This window comes from Manacus candei, unplaced genomic scaffold (genome assembly GCF_025592945.1).
Source record: "Manacus candei isolate 608988 ecotype Guabito, Panama unplaced genomic scaffold, ASM2559294v1 h1tg000093l, whole genome shotgun sequence".
Lineage (NCBI taxonomy): Eukaryota > Metazoa > Chordata > Aves > Passeriformes > Pipridae > Manacus > Manacus candei.
In genome coordinates, this window is record NW_026138141.1 from 560,659 (window position 1) to 582,343 (window position 21,685).

General features: G+C 40.5%; 1 protein-coding gene across 4 annotated transcripts in view; it reads right to left on the bottom strand.

Moving 5' to 3' along the window:
* PLCXD3 (phosphatidylinositol specific phospholipase C X domain containing 3) overlaps nucleotides 1-21,685 on the bottom strand; it is an 82,054-nt gene that overhangs the window by 12,201 nt on the left and 48,168 nt on the right. For 3 of the 4 annotated variants that reach the window (XM_051768237.1, XM_051768239.1, XM_051768238.1), the window contains exon 2: nucleotides 19,057-19,765. In XM_051768237.1, the coding sequence (XP_051624197.1) occupies nucleotides 19,057-19,765 (709 nt within the window). Of the gene's footprint in view, nucleotides 1-17,802; nucleotides 17,898-19,056; nucleotides 19,766-21,685 lie in introns of those variants that run through there. The other variant, XM_051768240.1, reaches the window with a different exon arrangement.

The window sequence follows — 21,685 nt, forward strand, 5'->3', positions numbered from 1 at the left end:
TCAATGACATTGAATTTTGTTTAAAAAATAGTAATTAAACATTCAAGTAACTTCAAGCAGCAAAACTGTAAGCTCCATTAAAAGCTTTCAGAAAAAAAAATGACCTAATTACTTGTATTAAAATCTGCTTTAAAAAAGCTGTTCATAGGTATTTTAGTTCAGAAAGAGGGTTGATCATTTGGGGTTTTTTTAAGTCTGAGTCATCAAAGGCTGACAATGTGACAGAAAACTAATGACAGCAGCACTCTAAGACAGGACCTCCCGTGGTGAAACAGCCATTCCTCTCTGCAGAGCTTCCAGGGAAAAGGAGGAGAAAAAGCAACTTTGCAAACACAAATCAAAAGAGCTGTTCGCTGTTTAGAGTTTGATCACTGAAGGCAGAGAACAGGTTTTCTTTGGGAGTGCAAGGAGTCACTAAGAGAAATTAGTCTCATTCACAGGGTGTGATGCTGACTAGCATTAAGTCCCCATTACCAATAACACCAGTGAGAACTGCAGCAGGTCCCTTTGCTCAGGGCAAAGTGACATGTGGCATTTCTTCCCCCTCCAGCGAAGCACACACCCTCCCTCCCTGTAGCCTTTCTAGCAAGTTGGTGTTACTGTTCAACAAAAAACAGAACCCCTCTGCATGAGGACGTACTCACACAAGCCTGAATAGGAATCCCTGTAGTCCTTAACTTTCCCCTGCTCCATCCGATTTTACCAACCTTTGCAAGAACACTGAATTCTGGAGCCGTAACTCAGCACATACTGACTTTGGCTTTTCAAGGATGCTGAGATTCATCACTCCAGTGGGAGCAGTGAATGTCTTGTGTGTCACTGAATCATAAAAATCACGACTGGAAAGAACTTTGAAAAGTCATTCAAGTTCATCCAGCCCACCTTGAGCAGGATCAGCTACATGAAGATGAGTGATACAAATCACTCCTGGAAAATGTTCAATTTAATCAGTACTTACAAACTTTCTCTGTATTCAGAATATCCCTATATAAAAAACCTTATACATCCTCATTGCCTCCAACTGGACTAACCACAAATGGATGCCACCAAAATGATGGCATTAAGGCATGCTGCTCAAGTGTGTTCACCATGTCCTCACTCTGCTCCTGCTAAAGATTTACTCTTCATCAGTAAATAAGCTTCCCTGTAGAGGATGAACCTTAGGTACCATTCCACACTATATAATTCTACCATAATTTTATCTGTGGTAAAACTAGTTTAAAAGGTCCTCTTTTATATGCCAGCTGTTTATTTCTGCTCCCTGATCAAAATTTACAATTCTCTCAGTTGTGCTAATAGATCTGTAGAGGAAAAATGAAAACAGCACATGGAAATGGTCTGGATTAAGAGAAACACAACAAATATTTTTGCTCCCTCTCTGTCCCTAATTCACTGACAGGATTTGATTTATAACAGGTCAGGTCCTCCCAAACTGCTGAATTGAGACAAACAAGGAACAAACAAACTGAAGCACAGTGATTTACATGAGCTCCACACAAACAGGCTGGGAAGGAATTCCACAAATGCACTTCCATACCCCTCAGATCCTCTCTAGGTAGCAGTAGCATTGTCATAAATTTGGCACTACCAAGGTCAGGATGAATAGAACCAGAAAATTTGGACAACACTGGGTAGGAATTTCTTTCCCTAGATCCTGAATGAACGTTCAGCTGACATGTTACAAGAACTACCTACATTAACCTCCAGCAACACTGAATTTATTCTTCTGAAAAATTTGTCTGTAATTCAGTCATCTCCAATTGCTGTATACAGTTTGGAAACACATCTAATCAGATGACACAAACAACTGTGCTGGGGTCAGATGAATCTTTTAATGTAACTATCTTAGCAGCATACTCTTCAGAGTCACCAGGAGCCAGATGTCTTCTCTCCCTGATTGAGCTATTGTTGACTTTCTGGGTTTCATTTTTAAAGAGAGGCAGAAATGAGCTCAAAATGCTTAGTCCTACTCTCCCTTCAAAGAACATTTCAGCTAAATGTATTGAATCTACATGTCTATCCTTGTACAAAAATGAAATGGGATATTTAGTAGCAGCAAATTGTAGTTTCTGGAGGTGATTAATGTTCAATATCCTATTTCTCCCTGATTCCATGTTTTAAACTGTTTCACCTAGAACATTAACTAACAGCGTTCGGAATGCAGACAGCAGGAAAAGGATTCAGTGGATGCTGTAGTACAAAAGATCTCACTAAGGAGACAACTGTAGTATTTTGGTTATTTTGGTTAATGTAGTAGGGAACTACACTGGCAATGCTAAAGCTAAAAGCTTGAGCTGCTACCACACGTAAGTGTGGCATTTAGCTTTTACATCAAGACTGAAAAAGGCCTTGTAAAACAAGACTTATGGTAGTATGGAAAATGCATAATAGTCCATGGATTAACAGGAAAAATACTACCTACTGTGAGGATGCCTCTGTTCAAAGGCTGTTTTTATTCAGTAATCCAGCAGATCAAGTTAGACAAGCTCATCAACTGCTCCTCTGATCTGGAGTTGTGCAAAATCTTTGACACAGTCATGACATCCTTGTCTCTGAACTGAGGCAACATTAAATTGGTGGATGGACCACTCAGTGGATAAGGAATTGGCTGAATGGTCACACTCTGAGAGCTGGGGTCAATGGCTCAATGTCCAGGTGGAAAGCTGTGACAAGTGGCATTCCTCAAGGGTTGGTATTGGGACTGGCACTTTTTAACATCTTTGTTGGTGGCATGGACAGTGGAATCAAGTGCACCCTAAGCAAGTTTGCGGATGACACCAAGCTGTGTAGTGCAGTGGACATGCTGGAGGGAAGGGACGACATCCAGAGGGACTTGGACAGACTTGAGAGATGGGCCTGTGTGAACCTCATGAGGTTCAACAAGGCCAAATGCAAGGTCCTGCAATGGGTCAGGGCAACATCCCGTATCAACACATGCTGGGGGCTGATGGGATTGAAAGAAGCCTGGAGGAGAAGGACATGGGGATGCTGATGGATGAGAGGCTGGACACAAACTGTCAATGTGTACTCACAACCCACTCACAGCCAAATGTGTCCTGGGCTGCATCCAAAGCAGTGTGGGCAGCAGGTCGAGGGAGGGGATTCTGCCCCTCTACTCACCTGGAGCTCTGCACCCAGGTTTGGGGTTTCCAGCAGAGAAAGGATATGGACCTGTTGGAATGAGTCCAGAGGAATCCATGAAGATGATAGCTGAAGCAGAAGGCTGTAACACGTCTCCTATGAAGACAGACTGAGGGACTTGGGATTGTTCAGCATGAAGAAGAAAAGGCTTTGGGGAGACCATATTGCACCTTCCAGTATCTAAAAGGGGCCTATAGGAAAGCTGGGGAGGGACTTTTTACAAAAGCATGTAGTGATAGAACATAGAGGAATGGCTCTAAACTGAAAGAGGCAGGTTTTATTAGGAAGAAATTCTTTACTGTGAGGGTAGTGAGATACTGGAACAGGTTGCCCAGAGAAGCTGTGGATGCCCCATCCCTGGAAGTGTCCAAGGCCAGGATGGAGCTTTGAGCAACTTGCTCTACTGGAAAGTGTCCCTGCCCATGGCGGGGGGGCTGGAATGAGATGACCTTTAAAAGGTCCCTTACAACCCAAACCATTCTATGATTCCACATTAATTGGTTATGTCTTTGGAGATCACACAGGGGTGATCAGGGAGACCAGAGTGGATTTTTTTCAGATTAATAGTGTAGCTTGCAAAACTGTTTTCTTCCTACCTTGAAATGAAACTGAATCTCACCAATACTGGAATTCTTTGCTATTGAATATGGAGACAACTAAAAGGTATGAAACTGCAGGCAGCTATTTGCCACAGTACCTTGTTCAGTATATTCCAAAATACATTATTCAGACAGACATATGTAGAATAATTCATATGAAAGGCAATGTTGAAAAATGCAAGGAAAATAACTATATTCAAATAAGAGAAAGTTGGAGTAAAAAGATGTATCTTGCTGCTACCTGTACAGCAAGAAGCAAAGGATATAGTAAGGGCTTCAGATAACACATCCAAATAACAGAAATTGGCCATAATTACAGATGATGAATGATGTTGTGATTAAAACAAGTCAGAAAATTAGATGGTTGAGACAAAATTATATAGGAACATACAGTTTTTCAGTTAATTAAAAAAAATATTAAATGTCTAGATGATCTTCAATGTAGTCAATTAAACATTCTTTTCTCACTCTTTGGTGTCTTAAAGTTTAAAATTTTAAATTAGATGTCTTTTTTAAAAAAAAGCTATTTTGAAACTGTCAAAACACTTCAATATTTCTAAAACATTAAGGTAGAAAATATCAAGCTTAACCGTTGTCTTACGTATTTTCCTCAAACATAACTAGTCTTCAAGTTTGACCCCATTTCACAAATTGAATCAACAGTGTTCACAATTCTGTTTTCCCAGCACATTTCTGTTTAGCATCAAAATTCCTTCCTGCTGTACCTCTCTCCATCTGAGGCACCACTTCTGCTTCCTGCTGTCTATTCTTTTCTTCACCAAACCTTCTTCTGCATAGCTGGTTTTACAATTTCCCTGGCAAGGTGTGTACCAAAGGGATACACAGGGTCAAGGGTCCTTATTGCACCACTGTCGTGGCCACCCAGGGTTTTGGCACCCAGCACCCCAGGCTGGTGCCTAGACCATAGGCTAAAGGGGTCTAGGGATGTCACACACCTGCTAGCTTCTCCATAAAAACAGCTTCCTCTCACCACAGAGGAGGACTAGGCTGCTTACTATAATTTATACATTTTCTGGCTTCTAGCTCTGGCCTCCCACAGCTAAACCAGCTTTGTTAATCAGCTGGATCCCAGAGGCACTATCCTTCTAAATAGCATCCTGGGCATTGCTGTGAATCATTTACCAGGAGCAGCCTTCCCTGAGCTATTCCTCTTTCCTTCTACTTACTTTCCTCACAACCCAGAATTAAAAAGCCCAGAGCATTCACATGATAAACCCTTTACTATGCCAATGATAATTACCCCAAATATAGTACCCAGGAGATATTACAAAATAGTCACTGCTCTTTTACAGTGAGAAATGTTTGTTCTGGATAGAGCTGGGGCCAAGAGGTTCACTGGGTTATCTTCCTGCCAAGCTCGTCCCAGGTCAGGAGAAACTGTCCCTCTAAGACAGACTTCTTTGACTTCTCAGTAACCATGAATGAATACTGCAAAAGCACCTGTTCCCCCATCCCCAGGTGGGGGTCCCCATCCCATGTGTCTCAAGACCAGAGAACTCCTGGGGCAAGCAGACTAGCAGGGAACAGAACACTGTGAGGTCCTGTCTTCCCATCTCCAGTCATAAGGCAAGTGCCATGGACAAACCTGAGCATAGCTGCCTTTGGAAAGCCAGGTTAGCAGCCATGATGTTCTCCTGTAGAAGAGGGCCTGGGAGGAACCTGCTAACTAATGATCTCTGTTCCTCCTTCACAGCTGGCAGAGCTCATCTTAAAAGCAGTCAGCTTTCTCACTTCCACTTTTCCATCTGTAAGACTGCTGGAAAACTTCACTGCAAGGAGCCCTCCTCTCACTTCCAGCCTAAATTTATTTATTCAGTGTATACATGTTGCTCTTGTTGAGAACACCAGCCTTTAGCCTAAGCTGTTCTTCTCCCTCCCTGGTATTTATTCCCCTGTGATATTTACAGACAGTAGGCAATCACACAGCGTCTCGGGCTTCACTGTGCTAGGATTAACAAGACAAGTTCTCTCAATATCTTCAGCAATTCACATCCTGTTTATCCTAGTTAGTAGTCCCTCTCTGCATCTGTGCCAATTTTATCTACTCCCCAGAACATGGATGATCAGAACTGCACTGAACATCCAAAAAAGATATCCTACCCACACCTCAGATAGTAGTATCACCACCTTTCTGCACATGCTGGAAATGTCTAGGTGTGTATCAAGAGGATATCACCCTTTATTCCAGATTTTTCCTATTGAGGGCTCAGCTTTAGCCAACCATGGGTGACACTCCAGCATCTGCCTTGCCTGCTACTCCCAGCTGATGAGATCTCGCCTTACCAGAGCATGCTCCCATCACTATGACCTTGCACATTATACCACTGAATGTCATCTTATCTCTAAGTACTGAGATATCCAGGTCTTCCTGCATGTTTCCCCTCAGCTTTCCTTTGTTACACTGTAGCCTCTTCATGTTACCAGCAAACTCCACTAGCAGTTCCCTACAGCTGACTTCAAGTTCCTTCATGGAAAACCTAGACATGACCCAGCTCTTTGAGCACCCTTCAGCAAGTCCAACTTAGTTTTGGGTTTCCAAATTCCACTTCAGTTGATAACATCCTACTTAACACTTTATCAGCTGCATTATACATTATTCACCAGCTGCACCTGGCCATACCAAGTGTGACCTCGAGGGAGGTGATTCTGCCCCTCTGCGCTCATGAGACCCCACCTGTAGACCTGCATTCAGCTCCGGGGTCCTCAGCACAGGAAAGACATGGACCTGCTGGAGTGGGTCCAGAGCAGGATACAAAGATGATCAGAGAGGTGATGCATGTCTCCTACAAATACAGGATGACAGAACTGGAGTTCTTCAGCCTGGAGAAGAGAAGGCTTCAGGGAGACCTTATAGCAGCCTTCCAGTACTTAAAGGGGTTTATAAAATATAGGGAGGGTAACTTTTTACATGGTCAGATAGTGATAGGACAAGGAGGAACAGTTTTAAACTAAACAAGGAGAGATTTAGATTAGATTTAGGAAAAAATTTTTCACTGTGAGGGTGGTGATGCACTGGAAAAGGTTGCTCAGAGAAGCTGCGAATGCCCCATCCCTGGAAGTGTTGAAGGCCAGGTTGGATGGGGCTTTGAGCAACCTGGTCTAGCGGAAGGTATCCCTGGCCATGGTGGGAGGGTTGCAACTAGATGATTTAAAAGGTCCTTTCCAAACCAAGCCATTCTATGATTCTTTGATTACTGATATCCCAAAATTTTCCTCTGAAATTGCCATAGAACAGATTACAAAACCAAATGCATAATGACACTATCTACCTTTGGCAAAACCTCATCAACACTTATCCTGCTTTCCATTAACCTCTGTATCTTCAATTATCATTTTTTTCTGTCTAAGCTCTTCACTCTTGTGAACAGTGGAGGCAGCTCAGACCATTCCCCTGCCATTTTTAGATTAGGTCATTAATTTTTGCTGCTCTCCACTCTAAACCACTGTTTTCAGAGGTCTGCTTTAACATGTGCAATGCTCATGCTAGTCTTCTAGCTTTTCTGCTATGGAGATTAGACAGATCACTCTGCTCTCTGCTTGAACATATTCACTTCTTACAGCTATTATGAAATATCTTCCCCAATGATACTGAGAGTGGCAAAAGAAGTCTCAAGATGGAATCCTGACAATTCAAACACTGCCTGGTAAACTAACTTCCAAACTCCCCAAACTGGACATGAAGATATGTGGGATTAATAACAGTTATTTTAACCAACTCACAAGGACCTATCACTAAGGTAGTAATGGTACAGTTCACTGTACAAAGGAATCCACTGGAGGAAATATAATCTGCTTCTTTCACTCTCATAGATAGTTCTGGTGACCTCTAAGACATCCTTTTTAACATTGATTACTGGTAGATTCTCAAATCAAATACAAATAGTCATCTTTACTCTTAATTAAACCTTATTGCCAACAGTCTTGAGAAGTCTAGATGATACTATCAATGGCAGCATAACATGACTGACAGTGAAGTTCAGATCAGTTAAAAAGCTGAGTCAGACTCTTCCACATTGCATAGTCACAAATCACTACCTCTAGACTACAGCTGCCAACATGCTGTCTGTCTTGTCTTCAAATAATTTTAAATTTTAGAGAGGGCAGTTGGGCCATTTAACTTCTAGACAAAACAATGAGGTTGAACTTTCTCAGGGAAAAATTAAGAACAGATTCTGACTTATTTCTCCTGTAAAAAAAAAGTAGAAGACCCTGAAATATGCCACAGTATTATTTGGACAATAGTGTCTCCCTGAAGAACTCTGCCCTTCTACAGTGCTTATTACCACACACTCCAGGTTAATTAATACTGTTAATAATAATTCTACTTTGCTTGTCTGGTGGTATTCACCTATAGATAGTAGATAAAACTGTAGGTTCTAATAGCCATAAGCAAAATTAAAATAGACTTTAGGAATGAGACAAAAAGTATACTATCTGGAGACTGTCACTTGATCAATATCAAGGGGCAGGCAAAGGTTGGGTACTTCAATGTTAGATATCTGTTGTGGTACTAAATAGATCTGAAACCAACATATCAAAACCAACAATTGCTGTTAAAACTCTAGCATTTAAAAATGTGATTTTGTTTCAAATTAGAACGCAAAACCAAAATGTTGGCCTCTCCCATCAAAAAAAGTTCAACACCTATTTCTGACTACAAAAATGAAAAGCTGTGAATATAGAAACAGCACTAAATATTGCAATTAACACTGTAACATAAATCTAATGACAAGACAGAATTAATAGAAGTGAAAATGGAAATGTTTTCACATAAAATATTTTGTTAAAATAGACTTCTCCCTGGGGAAAAACTCCAAAAGCAGCATTCCTGGAAAAAGAGTAGACTTTAAAACACCTGCAGTTTTCAATAAAAAGCTGCATTGATGGGAAAAAGAACAAATGGAATGAAACAATTTACATAAACATGCACTTGATGCCACATCTAACAAAACCAATAACTGTAGACCAAACTCTTAACAAAGGAAATAAAGTATTAACCAATATACCACTGATGTGAGCTCAAATTAGCTTTAAAAACAAAAATGTTGTAGCGCTCTTACTGGTTCTGATTAGCACTAAATATAAGCACATATTTTGAGAAGTCTCATGTTTCCAGTAATACTGGTAAATTCTGGATTGATCTCATATTTTATTTAATGAGAACTCCACATCAATGAACCATGGCTGCTAACCATCAGGGAAAAGGTAGACTAAAAAATACACTATATAGCTTGTAAAAATTTAGTAGGGGACTGCAGAGGATGCATCAACAACACACTAAAATTCCCCTGGAGAAAAGCCAGGATAGACACTTCGTTGAGAAACACTATAATAAAGAGGTCATGGAATAACTGATTGGTTTGGGTTGAAATAGACCTTTAAAAGTTATCCAAGGGACACCACTTGTCACTGATGTCCATCAGGACTCTGAGCTGTTGACCACTACCCTCTGGATGTGACTATCCAGGCAATTCCTTATTCACCAAACAGTCTTTCATCATCAAGGTCATATCTCCAATTTAGAGAGAAGGATGCTGTGGGGGACCATGTCAAAGGCTTTACAGCCCACACAGATGGCATCCCCTGTCCACTGATGCATCACAGAAGGCCACTGGTTTGGTCAGGCAGGACTTGCCCTTGTTGAAGCCATGCTAACTGTCCCAAATCACCTCCCGGTTCTCCATGTACCTGAGCATAACTTCTATGAGGATCTCTTTCATTATCTTCCCAGGCACAGAGGTGAGGCTGACAGGTCAGTAGCTCCCAGGGTCTTCTTTTCTACCCTTCTTAAAAAAGGGTACAATGTTTCTCTTTTTACAGGCACCTGTGACTTCACCTGATTTCCATGACTTTTCAAATACGATAGAGAGCAGCCTGGTAACTCCATCAGCCAATTCCCTCAGGACTTCAGGATGCATCTCATCAAATCCCATGGACTTATATACTGTCAGTGTGACCCAATGCACTGGTATATTGTGCATCGACAGAGATGTTATTTAAGAGATGACATGGATTCACAAACATAAGCCTGGAAAAATACAAACCACTTACAAAAATCACAACAAGCAGATGTGAGTCTGTATTTCAGAAGAAATGTACTCTGAGAAAAGCTGTGCAGCTGGTACAGTGAATGCTGGCTGTTAGCAGAATAGGAAGGTTACTGAGAGGGAATTACAGAAACCAACCGTTGTTGTCAGTCCATCCAGTGTATTATTTCATAGAATCACAGAACATCCTGATTTGGAAGGGACCCATAAAATGGTTGGAGTCTAACGCCTGGTCCTGCACAGGACAACCCCAAGAATCACACCAAGTGCCTGACAGCATTGTCCAAATGTTTCTCAAAGTCTGGCAGGGTTGGTTCTGTGACCACTTCCCTGGGGAGCCTGTTCCAGCATCCAAACACCCTCTGGGCAAAGAATCTTCTCCTAATACCCAATCTAAACCTCCCCTGACACAGCTTCATGCCATTCTCTCAAGACCTGTCACTAGAAAGAAGAGATCAGCACCTTCCTCTCCTCTTCTCCTCGTGAGGAAGCTGCAGACAGTTTATCAGGTCTCCCCTCAGTTTCCTCTTCTCCAGGCTGGACAAGCCAAGTGACCTCAGACACTCCCCATATGGTATCTCCTCTAGATCCTTCAGAATCTTTGTAGCTCTCCTTTGGATGCTTATGTTTCAGTTACTAGAGAACAAAGCAACGTCCTTCCTGAGCTGAAAAGTATTTTTCAAGCAACAGCCCCCCATCTGTCTTATAAGAAATAGCTCAGAAGAAAAAAAAATTCCAGATGTTTATCATGGAGGATTAATGCCTCCAAACATGTCCCTCAGACTGGAGAGCTCAGAGGAGAGAGGTTTCCATCAAGACAAAAACCATTCAACTAGATTTATGTCTCTCCTGTTCTAGCATAGCCAGACAGTAACAGCAGTGAAATGCTATCCAATCGAGAGAGGGAGCCAGCAGCAAACACCACTAGGCATATCATTATCAGCCAAATGTTCTGCGCTGAGATTCGCAAAAGGCTCAGAAGAACTCACTGTGCCTAGTGTGAAAATAGGGCAAGAGCACACTCTCATTTCCAGTGCCACGGTGATGACCTTACCCCTCTCAGATGAGCCCCATCCTTTACCTTTTGGCAGAAGGATGCTTAACAGATGGATCAGACTGGGCACTCGTCACGCCACGAGCTCCTACTTTTCTCAGAAACAGTGCCAGTACCTTGGACAACACACAAATACCTTGATGACATTCCAGCAATGAGCTTTAGGACCACCTGCCTAGCACCTGACAACAGCCTGAAACAGGGTCCCTGGTATGGAACATTTTTACCTAAATCTTTACCATTTTTAAAGGCTGATGGTAATACTCTAGTTTCAGATTTATATTTTCACCTTAACTGCCCAAACCCTTACCATCACCTCACATGCAGCTGAAGTGGAAACGAAACTTGCTGGGCTGACTGATTGCAGTAGCTTAGAGAAGCAAGCAAAACAAAGTAAAAAGAGTATGTGTGGGAGGAGCGAGATGGAGAAAGGTGGCTAAGGAAAGGATGTGACAACAGTAGTCCTTGCACAGAGGCAGATTCTCTTCTTGATGCAGGGAGGGCGGCATGACCCCCACACAGCTGACAGCTCACTTGAGACAGCCCCTCAGTATGGGAAAGACATTGAGATGCTGGAATGAGCCCAGAGAAGGGCAATAGAGCTGGGGAAGGGTCTACAGATTAAGTCATATAAGAAGCAGCTGAAGGAGCTAGGGTTGTTTCAGCTCCAGAAAAAGGTTCAGGGCGACTTCATTGCCCTCTACAACACTGTACAGGTTTTAACAAGATGGAGGTTGACCTTCTTTCCCAGAACATGAGGAAATGGCGTCAAGCTGCACCAAGGGAAGTTTGGATTGGAGATCAGGAAGAATTTCTTCACTGGAACTGTGGTTAGGCATTGGAACAAGCTGTCCATGGAGGAGGTGGAAACACCATCCCTGGAAATGTTCAAGAAACTACTGGATGTGACACTTAGTGCTACAGTTTAGTTGGCATGACAGTGTTCAAAGGTTGGACTCAAGGATCTTGAAGATCTCTTCCAACATTAGTGATTTTTTGTTTCTAAATCCAAGTAGGAAGGGAATAAAGATCCATGGCCGTCCCTCTTTGCTGTCCAGCAGCAAAATTAAGGTGTCCATTACCCAAGATCTGATATCATACTTGATTTACTGCACAACAGTGCATGCTGGAAGAACTGAGAGTTCCAGAATGCTGTTTGAAAGATAAAATTAGGCAGGTTAAAATACCCCACCATGAAACAAATGATGGCAAGGTTCATCTTTTTTGCTATAGCTCAGAAAACAAAAATGTCCAATGGGAAAGTGCCTACATCTCACCACAGCTCCTTTTCCACTCTAACCACTTAGTCTCCTTCATATCTTAATACTCTTTTATGATATAATACATTCTGGATGACAGTTGCTTAGTTACAAAAACCCTCAGATCAACAGCTACAGTATTAAAATATTGCCAAAGGTCAAATCCCACTGTATGATCATTCAACATCTTAAAGACATGTCTTTTATTATTTTTCTTAGTGTCTGAAATAAATACTAAAAAACATTTTAATATAACAAGCTGTGCTCTGTTGAAGCAACTGTACAGCCAGGGTCAATACAGGCAATTATATCATTATAATTATAGACAAACTATTATTATTATCTTTGACTACATCAATTTTATATCTTAGCCTTTCCCCTACTCCCCCCCCCCCCCCAAAAAAAAAAAAATCAATTCTGGAGGAAATTAGAATTATGAAACATTTGGCTAGAAGTAAAATTGTAAAGAAAAGATCAGTAAAAGAAGGTTAAATATTTCCAGGCTTTATATTGCATGAAACCTGCATCTTTCACAACAGTAGTGGCTCCTTAAGAAAGAATTGCATTGTATCCCACAGACATTACTGTTTTAACAGAAGAAAAGCATGAGCATTTTTACAGCTTATGCAAGTTCTGCATCATATAGAAGGTGGTACATCCCCAAGATATTCGGCCTGACTGCTTTCCCTATTTTCAAATCCTTTTCCATCCCCCTCTTCCAGTATCTCTTTTTCACCAATGTGGCACCAGGGTGTCAGAATTCCTGCTTCTTCTGCATGCTTTACCCCAACACAACTCTGGCTGTAGCCTGCATGCCCAACTGCTCATTCAGTCCACAGAGGCTACTTGTTTGTAAGCATTTAATGAAATTAATTGCAGGCTTGGTGTACCTTCTGACAATGGATCTAAGGGGGTTCTGTAGCTAAGGTTTCCTTAACACCCTTTCCTATCTTACACCTTTCCTACCATCCAAATAGAGGTAGATAGAAGTCAGGGATAGACAGCTGACTTCTCATGAGACAGTGCAGATACATTCTCCCTAGATTGCATTTGAAAGCTCTCTAAGGCTTTCAAAAGGATGCTGAGAATTACTCAAGTCTGTCAGGAATGATACAGCATTCAAACATATAGCAAACATGTTAGTTAGTCCAGAACTGTCCAGTTCTCTGCTTAAAATTCGACAAGGATGTGTCTACAGATCTACTTATTCATATAGTCCTGAAGGCAATGGCTTGCAGCTTGCAGGTGCTAACACAACAGAGAGACATGGATGTCCCAATACCTACTGAGTTTGTATTTGTTTGAGTTTGTATTACATATCATTGTATTACAGAAAATTATTACCAGCTTGAAAATCACCTTGTGAATACATCTGGAAAAGCTTGTTTGTGTAAATCTGTATTCATTTTGTACCTTATAAATGAAGAGTAGAAGGATCAATCCATCAAGGAATCAATCCCTTCACAATGAGGTAAAAGTAGGTACATAGACCCAGGCCCAACATCAGCAAATGCATTTTCCCTGGGGTCAGCAATTGTTAGCATCTCTTAGCTGTTGAGCTTCCTTAGTGATCTGAGTAATGCAGAAAGATCAAAGAAAACCCAACTGACTTAGTGAGACATTTGCAATTTCACTACAGCAGCCGTAGAGACTGAAGCATAAAATCTTTGAGACAAGTAGATGTTAGTGACAGCTTACAGCAGTGGGGCTGAGTGAATGAATGAACATTTCCTGTTTGTGATGGAAAACACTTGCTGCTTTCTGTACATGAAGGGTCACACTGTGCTCAGAGTGTGGTGACAGGATCACATAAAATATATTTACAAGTAGTCACACAGCATATACTGTAACACAGTATATATAACTCACACAGCAAGCAGGTGTTTCGGTGCCTAACATGATAAAGCTCACAAGCAGACAAAATAGAGGGAAAGACTGTGAGACACCCCCACCCACCACAAGAAAACACCAAGACAACTACCCCAAACAAACACCCAAAAAACAAGACACTGATAATGCTGGTGGTTACAGAGCTGGTGATTGCCATGACAGTCTCCTTTCTGGACAAAATCCCACAGGATACTAGTAGGTATGTAGATAAATGCTTCAATGAAGTTATTAAAAATCCTCTGCTCCTGTTATTTTGTGGCAATTTAATACTATTCCAGGTTCATCACCAAAGCCTTCAGACACAACCACCCAGCCCTTCCTACGGGAATGCTGTATTAAAATTCTCATGCAGACAGATGCTCCGACGAAATGTCACTACACATACACAGTCAACTTGGGATTTTACTGTGCAGGCCTGTTGACATGGTAGATAGATTCTTCAAATGAAACCAACGTCTCCCCGTGTTGTTCTGTGTGCAAACACAGAGACTGCTTCTTGTGTGGAAAGACTGGAAAAGTAATTAAGGATAGTTTGAGGAAGAATAGAAATACTAAGGATTTATCTGGATTGGCCAGAGTACTTTTGAATTCCCTACCAACATACCAGAATGCCATTTTGTGCCTTCTAGGGTCAGGGTTGGGGGGGGGGAAGAGACAAAAAAAGACAACCACCTCCAAAGGCAAGCATGGTCCAGTCAAGCAAGTATGTTATACCACACACATTAGTGAGGGACAGAGCCCCTGATCACCTGTCGGCAGTTAAAGAGCTGACACATCAGCTTGTTGAGTTCTGAAATCCAAACCAGCTCACTGGAGCCTGCTGCTCTCCTGCAGTTCATCACAGAGACAGATATCAAGGTTACAAATCAGGAAGGATGCACAGACAATTAGGAAAATACAGCTGTCACAATCACCATTTCTGTTGTTTTGCTTTTTCACATAAAATAGTTTGAGTATGGCATCAGTCAGTACCAAGGATCAAAGTATGATCAATTCCCACTCTTCCTGCCACGCAGAAACTCAAAAATTCAGCTGACCGAGATATGGCACCATCAGTAACTGACTCAAAAAAACCCCACTTCTTGCAACTTCAGGGATCATTTTTCATACAATACCCACCTATTTCTAGCTAAATCTGACTCTGCTTAGTTCATGACTGTACCAAGAGATGCCTTTTCTCCTGACAGCTTCTGTGGCCTACTTACCAACCCTGCTGTTAATAGTGTGGATTGGATGCTTTGCCTCCACTTCCAAAGGTTCATTCTTATGTGCAGGATTTTTTTTTTTTTTAATTTGATTTGGTTGATAAGGAGGAAGCTTTAGCATGGTAGGCAAGGATTTAGTCATATGTGAGCCACAGGGAACATTATCCTTAGAGATTAATTTGGAAATCAAGTGACAATTGGCAGGGGATGCGTTTATTTTCTATTTTTTTGAAAGCTTTAAAAGTACCACAGGTTTTTTGCATCGTCTGAAGGAGATCTAGTCTTCTTCTATATTACTAAACCTCAGAGACAACAAAGAGAATATCATGCTTGTCTCAAGTGTCAGAGATAAAATTAGTAATTTCACTGCAAATCAGAAAACAAACTAGATTATTAGGAAGAACAGCTCTACACTAATCAAAAGGGTGTCTCACAACCACCTTTTAGATGTACTAAAGGCAGCTGCCTCACTGTGAATTTAATTCAATGAACACACGGAACATAATTTATTCGGCACATACTGTTTGCTAATCAAAGAGTATTTCTTGGCATCTAAACTGTGTGAGTGACAGAATGTTAAGCCTGAAAACATACTGATAGTCCTCAAAGTTTTTCATCAAATCCAAGAAACATAATGTGCACACATGCAAGCAATTCCTCTCATTCAAGTAATGAAGATGAAATCTGTGTTATCAAGTTTTGTTACACTGAACTGTGGTCCTAGGGAGACCTTACAAGAAATGCCTTTTCCTCTCATATTTGTGCAGGACAGAAGGCTTCATGACTTTATAATTTCTCCTTCTTTCTAATTACTGTACCACAGAACACTACCTGTGATGACGACAAAGCCTGTGAGCAAACCTTATCAGCAGAAAACAGTCTTGGTATATTTTCACTCAATTCAGACTCAGGAGCATGAAATTGGTTTTTTTGTTGATTTTTTTTTTTAATCAAGGTTATTGTGGGCCTCCCATCTTGCATATCTGTGGTGTGGGGAACAGGTTAAGGAATAACTTCTCTTTTCCTTCTGAAATGTATTGCCTTGGGAGACTGCTCTACTGCAGTGTGAATGTGTGGACCTCCACCACCACAGGCAGTCATGATGAAAAGCCATTAAACCAATCATCTTGGCTACAGAGGAATATTTCACTGTGCTCTTTCACAACATAAGCTAAAAAATAGCAGAAAGGAGCATGGATTGCTGCACAGTGTCTGCTCACAGTTTTTCTAGTCTGACAGATGCTGTGACTGAGGAAAACCAGGTTCTCCCTCTAAGATAGCCATTGCTCTTCAAATCATAAATAATCTCAGGACTAATAAACAACTGCAGAGATCAAAACCTGGTATGTTTTCTCGAATTTGAATTTTATATATTTTTATATATAATTTTATATATTATCCATATATAAAAGGCTTCTGTACAGATGGAGGAAAAAACAAAAGAAATTACTACAGGTTTTATTTGAAAATGCCAAAGAAATATTTCTCAAATGTAATGCCTAGTTTAGGAAAAAAAAAAAAAAACACAAACAAAAACCCCACACCAGGATTATTTGAAAAATTCAACCTTTTTCCACATTTGCATTCAGATCTTTTAAAATTTAATGTGCGGGAAAAACTCCATCTAAGTACGGTCACAAAAGTGCTGCCAAAAGCAATCTTAACATAAAGCTCTTCACCAGCATTTCTTAATAAGGAGAAAACAGTATAATATGTACAAGTCTATTTAGTAACTGGTAAAAAAAGTCCATATGTTTTCTACCTAGACATGGTGATGAGATTTGACCTGTATATTTATTCTGAAAAGGACAGAATAATCTTTTTAAAACTAATTAAGAGATGGTTCAAAGTAGCAAACACAGCACAGCTGGAACATATATCTTGGTTCTTTTCATACGGATTACATACTTTTAAGTTACCAAAACTTTAAGGCAGTGAGGTTGAAGAGGACTGTGCAAGTTCTACTAATTACATTTCATCTTCTAATTGCTCGCCTATTTAACAGGATCATCATAAAATGAGGAGCAGTTCTGAATATACTTTTACTTTTAGAGCAGTTAACTCAACATACAAGCTCAGTTTTTCCTCTACATTATCACACATTCCAAGCCTGGAGATAATTTTAAAGGTCCATTTTTTTTTCATAGTGGCTATAAGAGTTATGCAAAGAAAGAAGCAAGTACCCATGAAGCAGATGTGATTACACATTTGAGGCTCATGTGAAAAATCTTAGTTGAAATTTGGAAAAACAATATTTCGAGGTTTTTCAGCCCAATTATTTACTGACATTTCAGGTTAGTCACAATCTCAAAATTTCCTGTGGAGAAAGACATACTATAAGTTCAAAGGCTCAGGACATTCAGAGCTAAGTCATATTCAGCATCTTTTTGAAGCCTTTATTTTTCCAAGCAGCTTCAAGAAAGTACATTATGAGCTAGAGAAGAAGAAAATGGATTTTAATGGTTATTTTATTGATGCAGCAAGCTTTAAGAATAACCTGTTAGTTTCCTGATTGTGCTACTTTGTGTTCTAAAGAACACTCAGAAAGATGTTTAGCAGAGAAAACAAATCCCTGAACAACAAGGTGTTTATTGGTAAAACTCATCAACAAAGTAGTATTTCAGCATAGAGAAGTGCTCTTCAGACTCGGCAGAAAGGGAGATTCTCCAGTCCAATGGAGCCTATAAAACATAGATGAAGGATATACCAACAGCTGCAAGTGCAGTCACACAAGAACTTCTGAATCACATTCCACTGCTCATAAAACCTTCTTTGTCAATGTTTTACCATTTCACGTAAAATTTTCGCCTAATTTTTTAAGTTAACAGTTGCTTGGAAAGCTGCCACAAAAATGGCTCAACATTTCTCAAAGATAAGGCATCATTCATCTCATAGAATGGGATAGTATTTGCAACAGACCTTCCTGGCACAAGCACATTTGTGCAGAGAGCAGAATACTAACAGGCCAGTGGCCCCCACTGTAAATTTTTTTTACACTCTGCAGCTCTTTATTTTTAAGGAGAAAAAACCCAAAACCAACAGCTTTCCCGTGTTGGCATTAAATTCCAGGTTTCCTACCAAGTTGTCAAGAACATAGTGCACATATATGCCTTTAAGCTGAAAATTGGCCATGATTTAATAAAGTTAGAAAGGTATAAATAATGCAGGTCTTTCACAGGCAGCTTTTTTTGTAATTTAGCAACTAATAGCCTTTCAAAAAAGTATTCCATGTACAGAACCTATACAATGGTCTGCAGTCTCTTTCCTGTATGATAAGTGAGAGACTGTTAGGAGTCGAATTCACTCTAATGTTGTCCTGCTAGCTTTGATATGATGTGTGATTGTATGGATACAGAGAAAGGTGTGTAAATGTAGTTAAGGCTCATCAGGCTTTGCTGATGAGCCAGAATGAACAAATTATTTATCCAATAACTGATGCATAAATAAAGCCTCAAATTATCTAGATCATGTAGATAGATTTGTCCACATTCAGTAGGGAAATCCCAGGTAAGATAGTCATGGTGAGAAATCAAATTTGAAAAACAGAACAAATTAGCAAATCCTGTGTTCACAAAAAAAAAAAACCCCAGAAAGTAAAAATTAAGCCAATCCCATAATATCTCACTAGGCTTTAAGCGGCAGATTTTCTTTCAGGACATAAAAGCTTGTCCTTGAATGTGTTTCTCTTTAAGATTTTAGAATTGTGCCCAAGTTCTGATTAGCCCACAGTAGCATGGGAGAAATGCCTCTGCTGGGGTTTCTTTAAAAGGAATTAGAAAAACAGCACTACCAACACACACACTTGGCACAGTCAGCACACCTTACCAGCCATAAACTTACCTTTCTGTGATTGTTTCTCTGAGACCACTAGCAACCCCTTTCACCACTGTACTAGCCTTTGGTGTCAGCACTACTTGAGATATAAAAAAGGAGCCCTTCTTTCTTCTTTCAGTGATTGATGCCTGGAGGAACTGAATCAGTTTTTCTGGATCCGTTGTGTTTGCCCAAGGAGCTGGCATCATCTGGCCTGGCCAAAGAAATGCTACCTCGACAGCCACTGGACTGTGGTAGAACACCAGCACTTGGTGTTCCTTCTCCCACAGGTACTGGAGGGTGACTTCATGGGCAAATATAGCAGGACACATTTTGTTTCCATACGTATCTTTGAGCATCTGGACAAGCTTTTCATGATGGTACTTCTGCATCCCATAGAAGTGATTGAAGTCCAAGAAGACCACTTCTTTTGGGTGCTCAGTGAGAAATGCATTGATCTCCTCCAGACCCTCCTTGACTTTGGCACTGAATAAACCATGAGCGAAGTAGAGCTCATTGTCTGGGTCTCTGGGCTTGGTGGAAATTCTAAGATCAAAATACCGTATACCTGCCCCCAACTGGCTGGTGAAGTTCATGGTCTGTGTAGCCAACCACTTCCTCATCAGCTTCTTAGCCACAGTCCCAAAAACTGACACAAAATTCTGGACTGTTTCCGGCTGTTCAGGCCCAACTGGAGAGGCTTCATCGATGTAGAAGCTAAAAGAGTCATGAGACCCTAAAAACACAACAGAGGAAAAGTATCAGCATTGTATTTGTAGATTAAAAGTAATTAGTGATTTTTTCCTTAATAAACATAATTTTCTGACCTGTACCACACTCATCAACCACCTCTCCTGCCCTTTCCCTCAATAACAGTACATTTGTCTGGCAACATTTCCCCACCAGCACTTTGCAGGAACTTGAAAGAAAGGTAATGCCTGTTTCACTGCTTGTCTGATGCTTGGTCACTCTCTTCCAGCTCTTACTTATGCCTTTAAGCTCAATGAAGCCAGTAGATTCTCAACATTGAAGCAGTTCTGGTAGCAAAGACAGTCATATAATAAATCCCTCAAGCCAACAGGGAGAGTCTGGCCCTGCACACTGAATCATGCACTGTCTAATTTGCAGAATCAAAGGAAACAAAACAAACCAATATCATTCCACACACACCTTTATAGCCAGCTAAAATAGGAGTTGAAAAAATGCCAAGGACACGTAATCTTTCTGACCTTTATTTCAAGACTCGTCTGCTCATCCACAAGGTTACTGAATCCTGTTTTCCTTCTTAAATTTACCTCTAAAATTCTTTCCTTTACTTTGCTATATAAGTACAATAGATAGAAACAAGGACAGCACTGCATTCCACTGATAAAATTCAGAAACTCCACTGCATGCTCTTGACAAGAATGGGGTATACTTCTTAACACGTCTATGTACAGGAGTTATTATTTTCTACAATATAGTTGAATACAAATATGTACGGCACTTTGCTATGCAAAATTCTCTGCCTTAAGGTATGTCCATTTTAAAAAAAAAAAAACATACCAAAACCCAAACCAACCAAAAAAAACCAACTAAACCAACAAAAACCCAGAAGCCCCCAAAACAAACAAACAAAACCCTTCAAAACAAAACAAAAAACCAACAAAACAAAAACAAAACCAAAAAAAACCCCAACCAACCAATCAAAAAAAAAAAGGCAGTAGTTAATTTTGCTCAGCATTTAATATCCACATGAAAGCAGGTGATAAATCTAAGGACATCTGTGAATGATCTGCATGATCATTCCCCTGCAAGGGGCTTCATCTTGCTTTATGGAGAGATAAGCTGACCAGAGGAGATGTTTATCACCTTTGTCTACCCTCAGCCTGCTGAATACCTGGTGGTAAGACCTGGCAGTTTCCACAAAAACACTGTCCATCTGCTGGCACAGCCACACTCTCACTATTCCAGCCAAAGAAGATGCTTCTGGTCAGATTCATGACAGCAAGCAGATCTGCTCCTCTGCCTCAGACACACTGCTTGCAAACCTCCTTCAAGGTCAGCAGGACTTGAAATGGACTGCAGCACTAGGCCCTCAGACATCCAAATCCTACATCAAAATGAGTTCAGAGCACTAGTCTTGCCTGTCACTGATGCTTTTGTAGGTGCTTTTCAAAATTACTTTCCAAAGCATGCATGCTGTAGCAAATAAGTATCACATTAATGAAATCCTGCCAGTCAGTCATTTCTGAGAGCGATGCTATTTCACCTGAATTGGAATAAACCCTATAAACCGAGGCAACAGCTATAACATTTTCTCCGTTAGCAGTAATTGGAGTCACAACAAATCACCTTAGACTCTGGCTTGGATTTGGCTTTGTTTAATCTGAGAAATGTCTTTAAATTTTGTATACTTCTGCTTTTCGTGGTTGTCTCTTTGAACTGCATTTTCCTTTAAATATTAGATAAATTTTCCATTTTGATGAAGCTTTCTGCTGCTAAGTGTTGAAGTGATAACATATTTCTTGCAGAACCTGATTAGATCATGCAGTATCTGGTTACACACTGATATCCTCAGGGACTAGATCTGCATACAGAATTCTAATGGTAAAACAAATGATTAGAGCAGTGACTTGTGTATCAACAGCATTACAGGCAAAATCAATGAGATACA